This window comes from Meles meles, chromosome X (assembly GCF_922984935.1).
Source record: "Meles meles chromosome X, mMelMel3.1 paternal haplotype, whole genome shotgun sequence".
Taxonomy (NCBI): Eukaryota; Metazoa; Chordata; class Mammalia; order Carnivora; family Mustelidae; genus Meles; species Meles meles.
The window spans coordinates 98,443,817-98,452,199 of NC_060087.1; the positions used below are offsets into that span (position 1 = coordinate 98,443,817).

The window sequence follows — 8,383 nt, forward strand, 5'->3', positions numbered from 1 at the left end:
GGTTTTGGTTCTGGTCCTAGCTTTCATTGTTAACTAGGTATGTAATCTTTGAGCTACCTTAACCCTCCCTAGGGATCAATTGGAAAGTGGGGATAATACACCTACTGATAAAGAATTTCTGTAGATTCTACCTTCCTTTCTCTGCTACTCCTTTGGTCCAGTCTTTCTTTCCTGGTTAAGGTCTCATCATCCTCAGGCCAGGCCCTCGTTAATCCAAACATAGTCTGTGGCCAAGCAGCAGCATGTTAGACATGCAGAATATCAGGCTCCACTCCAGACCTACTAAAACAGAATGTGTGTCTAACAAGATCATTACGTGACCCCTATGTCCGTCAAAACTTGAGAAGCAGTGGCCTTATGTTCACTGTAGTCTCTTAGCTGGTCTCTCTGTGTCCACTCTGGCCCCTTCCGGTCTCTCCTCTACATTGCACTTAGGAAGACTTCTTAAGTGGGCCAAGCAGATTTTATTACTTCCCTATTTCAAATCCCTCGGGGGGTGTGCCTGGGTGGCTCAGTCGGTTAAGTGTCTGCCTTCAGCCTCGGTCATGATTTCGGAGACATGCGTCATGCATCAGGCTCCCTGCTCAGTGGGGAGCCTGCTTCTTCCTCTGCCCCCACCCTGCTCGTGCTCTCTCTCAAATCAATATATAAAATCTTAAAAAAAAAAATTCTTTAAAAAAATCCTTCAGGGACTCCCAGTGATAAAATAGCAATATGGAAAGAGCATAGGTATAGTTTAGAGAATGTGGCATGCTGTTTTATGCCTCTGAGCTACTATCTATGTTGCTTTTTCTTTGGGGGAGTATTTACCTAATGTCGTTTCCTTACACTCTTAATATTCGGCTCAAGTGTAGCCCCATCAGGGAAGCTTTTTCAGTCCTTCCTGTAGTCAGGCCCCTATGCTAAACAGACTTTTTTGAAGGCATAAAAAGGCACTAGTTTATTATGGTGGTGTGTGTACCTGTCTGTGTCCCTTTCCAGGCTGTGAACTCTACCCCCACTGTGCTATGTGTGGGGATTCCGCGGGGAACAGGACAAAGTCTCAACCCTCCCGAAGCTCCCAGAGTAGGCGGGGAAAGGAGACAATAAACAAGTAAATTCTTAAATTAAATTGTGAGGGGCAGCCGGGTGACTCAGTCGGTTAAGCATCCAACTCCTGATTTCTGCTCAGGTCATGAGATCGAGTCCCTCGTGGGGCTTCATGCCCAGCACAGTCTACTTAAGATTCTTTCCTTCCTTCTCCTTCTGCCCCTCCCCCTGCTCTTTCTTTCTCCTCTAAGTAAATAAGTAAAATCCTAAAAATAAATAATAATAATAATAATAATAATAATAAAATAAACTGTGCTAAGTCCTATGATGGATTCAACTGGGTTATGGTAAGAGTTGGGGGGTGGGGAAGCAAAGTCCTTCCTGAAAAAGTGACATTCGCATTGAGATTGAAAGGCCAAGTAGGTGTTACCCTTATTCATATGCTTATGTTGAAGCCTAGCATAGCACCTGGCATGTAGTAGGGTGTGCTAAATATTTAGTGCATTGATGCAAGGGGCCTAGCTCACAAGATTCTTGAGAGGGTCAGGTGTGGTAACATCTGCAAAAACTCTTAGGAGAGTGCACAAATATAACTATTACAGACTCTGTCTTCAGAGGATGGGAAGCAGAAGTGACTCTTTTACTGGAGGGAGCTTTAGGAAATTTCTATAGACCTGCCGGTTCTGCCCCGGCCAAGTGAACTCAGGCATACAGTCTTCTCCCTAAACATAATTTTCCCATTCTGTTTGGATCATCAACATGGCCTTAAATAAGATAGAGGAGGGAGCAGACCCATGGCTTGTGTGGGTGTAGTTTTGGATGAAGTCCTGTGGTGGGAAGGCAGCCAGCTCTGGCGTATTGACTTGAAGATCAAACTGGATGACCTTCAAAGGGGATGGGGGGATGCTAAGGGCAGTGGGAAGTGGGGAAGTGATTAAGAAGAATATTCATGGTGTTTTGGCCCCCAGTACAATCGGATTCTATGTTTAAGTGCTTGAGTTCCTTTCCTTTACTTCCCTGACTTATGGCTATCCAAATATTTCCCATTTCCAGCAAGACCGGAAGAGAATTAACATAAATTTAGCATCTGCTGTGTGAAAGACACTATAGTATGTGCTCTTTTTTTTTAAAGATTTTATTTATTTGACAGAGAGAGAGATCACAAGTAGGCAGAGAGGCAGGCAGAGAGAGGAGGAAGCAGACTCCCTGCGGAGCAGAAAGCCTGATGCGGGGCTCGATCCCAGGACCCTGAGATCATGACCTGAGCCGAAGGCAGCGGCTTAATCCACTGAGCCACCCAGGCGCCCCTATAGTATGTGCTTTTAAAATATGTAGAACATGGGCTCCTGAGTCACTGTCTAGACTTGAACCCCCTCCCATTCCATCGCTTTACGCTAACCATCCAACCTTAGTCATAATGCACTCTCTCTCTGAATCTAGTTTCCTCCTCATTGATGGGCATAATATCTTGTAGAGTTGTGAACAAGACTCAGGTAAGAATGAGATATAAGATCTACTGAGTATCAATACTTAATAAATGAGCGTTCTTATGGCAGCTATTACTTGTTGATTGATTCCTGGATTGAGCCAAGGTCAGGGTCAGGACTCCCAGTGACCGCTAACAGTGCTGTTGTCATGGAGTTAAGGCACATGATTTAGTGAAGTGATATTGTAATAGCTCCTTAAGACTTTTGTTGGTTACCTAATGAAGGATTTAAATCTTCGCTGACTGTGAAGTACTATTGAGTACCTACTACATGCTAAGTCCTCAGAATCAAAGAATAAGATAGTCTGGGGCCTAGTTCAACAGTTGCTTCTTAAAGATTAAGATGGGGCCCTTTTTTGGGGTCTTATAGAGGACCAAAAGTTTAGCATCAAGGATCTCAATCTTGGGGGACCAAAAAGAGATAGAAACAGAAAGAACACTATGGTATGGTAAATGTAGCTAGCCACTGTTGCTTGTAAGCTCTTGTATTTCAGAACACAATGAACATAGCGATCCAAGGTAGTTTGATGCTGACCTTGGCTCCATTCAGGAAATACAAATAGAAACTGAAAATAAATTGCTTCTAAGGAGTTCGCATGGGAAGAAAGATTTGCTTTTCTTCACAAATTCTTTAGCGTGCCTTGATTTGTTACTGGGTGCACATAGTATTTGACCTTACTTTGATAAAGTTCAGAACAAAATTAACAAAATATGAAACTGACTCTAAAATATGAGAGCCTAACACTTGCTATTTCCATTTGGATTAGCCATTGGATACAACTAGGGCTTGGGATGAGAGAAGGCTTTGGAAAAAAAGATATTTATTGGGCAGGCTGCTTGACAATGTTTTATTTAAGCTTGAAAGGTTGTTTCTTTGTTCTTATGGCCAAAATATTTTCACATCAAAATAGCTGAATCGAAACAACCTACTTAGTGTATGTACCCTACTGTCAATACTTGACGTCTAGTACAGTATCTCTCTAGTACCTACGGAAAATATATTGCCAGGTTGTATATGTCTCATGGGTTTTCTGGTCCCAGCTATTCCTCCTCTGAGTTGGATGGCACTAGGCAAATTCCTTTCCTCCTCTGGATCTTAGGGCCGCCTGTTCATGGGGGTGTGGATTGTATAAGTAATTTTCACCGTCACAAACTTGAGTTTCTATGGTAATTGAGCAGGAACTTCACAGGACTTAAGGAGGGTGAAGAGGAGCAGAATTGCCAAGAACCGAGAACATTCACTTTGGCTTCAACCAGAGCAGCTAAATCCTGCTTCCATCTTTTATTTATTGCTCTTTCGAATCAAGTTTCTACTGAAATAAGGGTTTTATTTATATAAAGTATTTTTCTTTTTTCTTAGTTTTTTCTTGAAAGTGAGAGCCTGCGAGCAGGGAGGGGCAGAGGGAGAAGGAGAGAGAAAATCCTAACCAGGCTCTGCACTCAGTGCAGAGCCCAGTGTGGGGCTCGATCTCAGGAGCCTGAGATCATGACCTGAGTCAAAAATCAAGAGTCGGACAGTCAACCAACTGTGCCACCCAGGTGCCCCTATAAAGTATTTTTCTAACCACTGAAGTAGATATCTAAAGTCGATACCTATTTCTATGCTACAGTTCTATGGTCTTAAAGGACTGCTCTAACTAGTCAAATTTTGAAAGCAATAGTGTATTTCCAAAGGAAAATAACTTGAAAATCACTTTGACATCATTATCTCATTTGCTACCCAGAATAACCCTATGAGGGTTAAAGAAGGAAAGACCAAGAGAAGAGGAATTCTTGGGACACCCGGCTGGCTCAGTTGGTGAGAGTGGGGCTCTTGATCTGGGGGTTGGTTGTGAGTTCGAGCCCCATGTTGGGTGTAGAGCTTACATCAAAAAAAAAAAAAAAAAGAAAGAAAAGAAAAAAGAAAAGAAAAGAGACAAAAGGGGGGGAAAAAAAGAGAAGAGGAACTCCTTACCTCAGCTTCAATAGCTGGAGAATGGAAGAACTATGATGAACCCAAGTCTTCTGACACTGATTGCTTATCTAGTCCCCACTGCACTACACCACAACACTTCTCAAAGTTTAGTTCTAGTACAAAACAATGAAAAGTCCCTCAGAGGAAATGCTGGGCACCATAGACACTGAAGTCAGAAAGTTCTTTAGTGCCCTGGAAGTTCAATACGCTCAACTCCCATAGGCCACAGCTGTCAGTACCCAGCCGGAGTTGTTGTTTATGTCTCTTTCCCTCCCTGCTCCTACTTTTAGTCCCCTTTCCATCACACCTGGCTACTTGAGCAGAAGAATCTAGCTTCTCCCTCATGTGAATTGCATAAATGATGTTTGTCTTCCTCATTTAAGAATTTTATTTGGGTTCCTTATTTTTTTTTAAAGATTTTATTTATTTATTTGACAGACATATCACAAGTAGGCACAGAGGCAGACAGAGAGAGGAAGGGAAGCAGGTTCCCTGCTGAGCAGAGAGCCTGATGCAGGGCTCGATTCCAGGACCCTGGGACCATGATCTGAGCTAAAGGCAGAGGCTTTAACCCACTGAGCCACCCAGGTACCCCCACATTTTGAAGTCCTGACCTTTCAGTGTAAAAATATTTATACTCCAATGATTTGAAATTCATATTTCCATACCCTCCAGGTGGCCATGCTAACTATTCTAAGGGTACTATCCTAGAGTACCAGTGAGTTTGCTTGACTCATATTAGAGGCAAAGGTTCCTCTGTCATGTGAGAAGAATTAGGTCTCTTAGAAAAGAGCCCACTTCAGACCTAGGCCTGGCTTTAAAAGATATAAACAGGGGCACCTGGTTGGCTCCGTCAGAGGACCGTGGACTCTTGGTCTTGGGGTCATGGGTTCAAGCCCCATGTTGGGTGTAGAGATTACTAAAAAAAAATAAACTGCAGAACAAAGATATAAACAAAGTTGTAAATAGTAAGGAAAAAGATGCTTACAGACCTCAAGATTTACAAATTAGTAACTAAAATAGCGCCTAATACTATGGTCAAAAAATAGCTGAGGAAGGGGGTGATGAGAAAAAATGATGAATAATGTGTAGCTGTGGTGGATATGTTTTAAAAAGGAATTAGCGTGACGCCTGGGTGGCTCAGTCAGTTAAGTGTCTGCCTTTGGCTCCGGTCATGATCTCAAGGTCCTGGGATTGAGTCCCTCTCCCACCCCGTTGGTCTCCCCAGTGAGCAGGGAGTCTGCTTGTTCCTCTCTTTGCCCCTCCCCTCTGCTTGTGCTTGTCCTCCTTCTCTCTCTCTCTCTAATAAATAAACAAAATCTTTTAAATAAAAATTAAAAAAACAACAGTGGTTCTTAACGACTGTTCCTGTAGGAAAGAGGCAAGTCTTCCAAAAGGACTTAACTGTCTGTGTCTCTATCTTTTTAGGCCTAGTGAAGATGCTAACGATGAACGAGGTGGGGGGCAGAAAGCTGAGAAGGGCCCGAGGAGGGCAAATTGATCAGACATCTGGAATTCTCTTGAAGCTGCTCTGAAACCACCCGAGGAATCAAGGAAGAGAAGGGAGAGAACAACTTTGGGTGTTGCTGAACCACAGCCACAGGCAAGGGTGTTCCGTGCCCGGACTTATGTATGCAATTCCGTAGATTCAGGCAAAAAGTCAGGTCACAATACTGCGTAGACGAGTTCTCCAGTGACACGTGAAATCATTCGTTGAGAATCTGTCGATTTGGATGTAGTTTCTTTTTATGCCCCAAGATGGAGCTAAAGCAATGGCGTCCTCCTGAAACTCCGTGTATTTAGTGCTGGAAGAAGAGGGGAGATAATGGAAGCTTCTGCCTGGCCACTGGCCACCGGGCAAGTGCAAGAGAAGGGAGGCATCGGGTTTTCTGCTCCTAAAGCATGATGTTTCCCAGCTGAGGAACATGCAGGAGCCTGAGAGAAGCGCAGAATCACTGTAACTGTTCGGGCTGGCTCCTTTTCTCCACAGCATCACACTATTTTCTCTGGGAAGGGAAGCCCCCTTTCCACGGCAGGCCACAGGTGAGGTGTTGCAGACAAAACTGTCTGCCCGAAAAAGTCCTGTTCCCAATTCTAGCACTGAGAGGTTTGGGCTGGACTGCCTCCCGGGCCTTAATAACATCAATACTTAACACTATTAGTGAGGGCTTATCACACGCTAGGCCCCATTCTAAGTACTACACGTATCCACTCATGTCTCACAAGCCTGTGGAAATGGTACGATGACAAAAGGGGAGTACGGAGAACAAAATTTCTGACGTTCGGAACTGGTAAGCGGTGCTGGGCTACCCGCTCAGGTGGTCTGACTTCAAAGACCATCCTCTCAACCCCTAAGCCCTGATGAAGGTGATCTGCTCATCTCTGCGGGAGGCCGCCTAGTCCACTTGGAGCATCAGTTTTCTGGTCAGACGGTTGGGCCTGTAACTTAACTTCTCTGAAGTCAGCGGTAGAGTTCAAGAGGCCGGACTACAGCTGAGCCTCTTGTTCAATTCCTTCCCTGAATGCTTGTCCCCATTACCCCTGACCTCGTGTCTTGGAACAAACTGGTGGATGGGAAGATGGGCAGGCAACGGCAGTTCTCCGCTGTGCCTGTCGCATCCGACGAGTCCGCGAGGGCGCCATATTTTTCACTGGATCTGAGGGAGCTCTAATGAGAGATCATTTCCTGATAACACATGGTCTGCTTTCCACATCACCAGGAAAGCACTCGGCAGCAAACAATCCCCATTTGGGCATAATTGCCTTTGAAGGGGGTGCCCAAAGAAGTGGCAGAAACACCGCCTCAGAGTTTGGGTCTGATTTCCTGAGGTGTTCCATTTCAGAAGAGGCCCCTGACAACAGGCAGAGAATAAAAACAAGTGTGGTCTGGGGCAGACAGTGTTTTTCAAACAGTTGGCCAAATCTCTCCTGGCAGCCGGGAAGCAGCTGAATCATCAGACGCCAGGCCTCTAACGACATGGGGGCTGGGCCGCACTGCAGAGCATTCCAGACAGACTATGACGCCCGCCCCAAGCTGCTGCTTTACCAACGCTGGCACCCTTCCAGGGGGCTGGCCAGGCCCGCACGGCGCGACACGGCCCAGGTTTCATCTCCTCTCTCGCTTGATTTTCCTCCTCGTTGTGATTTCCCATCCAGCGTTTACCTGCCTTTGGGCGGAATATTTGAATGACTTTTGCAGGGGGCGGGTCACCCCAGGTCCAGCCTGGGCTCTGCAAGCTGACGCTAATAAAATCCATTTCCTGGTCGGGAAGTCACTGAGATGGAGCACTCAGGGACTGGACAGTCTTTTCCAAGACGCAGGAATGACCTAGGCATTCCAAAATTGCAAGCCAGATGTTTGGACAAAACCCTAGACCCCACTAGAATCTTCAAAGTGCTGAAATCCCTTAGGAAATCCTTTGATTAAAGCTTCAGAGTGTGGAAGGTAAGGAAGGAGACCTAGGTAGGGTCATGCTCCTTGAAAAGAAGTAGATCCCTCCATCTAGATCCTTCCATCTAAATCAGAAACAAAACAAGTGTTTGGCCTTATTAAGCATGAAGAATGAAGAATGCACGATATTTTCTGTCTTGTACGCTGACTACCTGCAGCTTGCACTATCCTAAGCCTCAGTCTGAATGAGCACAAAAATTGCGGGCTTGGTTTCTCCATCTCTGTGACGGTGCATAGAACTATTGTTTAATTACATTTGTCCCTAATAAGTAAGAGGAAAGTAAGTCATAAATATATAGGTATAATCAGGAATAGGTAAGGGGAAAGATTCAGGGCCTTATAACCCACAGTGCCATCCCGGGCACTGATCACAACCTGCTCAGACAGGGTTCTCATCTAAAGGAATATAGTGGAAGAGAGGCGCCTTCTTCTTCACTGTTAACAGTAAACTGTGAATGCGTGA

General features: G+C 44.9%; 1 protein-coding gene across 1 annotated transcript in view; it reads left to right on the top strand.

Moving 5' to 3' along the window:
• Positions 1-5,970, top strand: part of LUZP4 (leucine zipper protein 4) — a 36,872-nt gene extending 30,902 nt beyond the window's left edge. The window contains exon 11 of the mRNA XM_045994811.1: positions 5,898-5,970. Within this exon, the coding sequence (XP_045850767.1) occupies positions 5,898-5,970 (73 nt within the window). The remainder of the gene's footprint in view (positions 1-5,897) is intronic.
• The last annotated feature ends 2,413 nt before the right edge of the window (positions 5,971-8,383 follow it).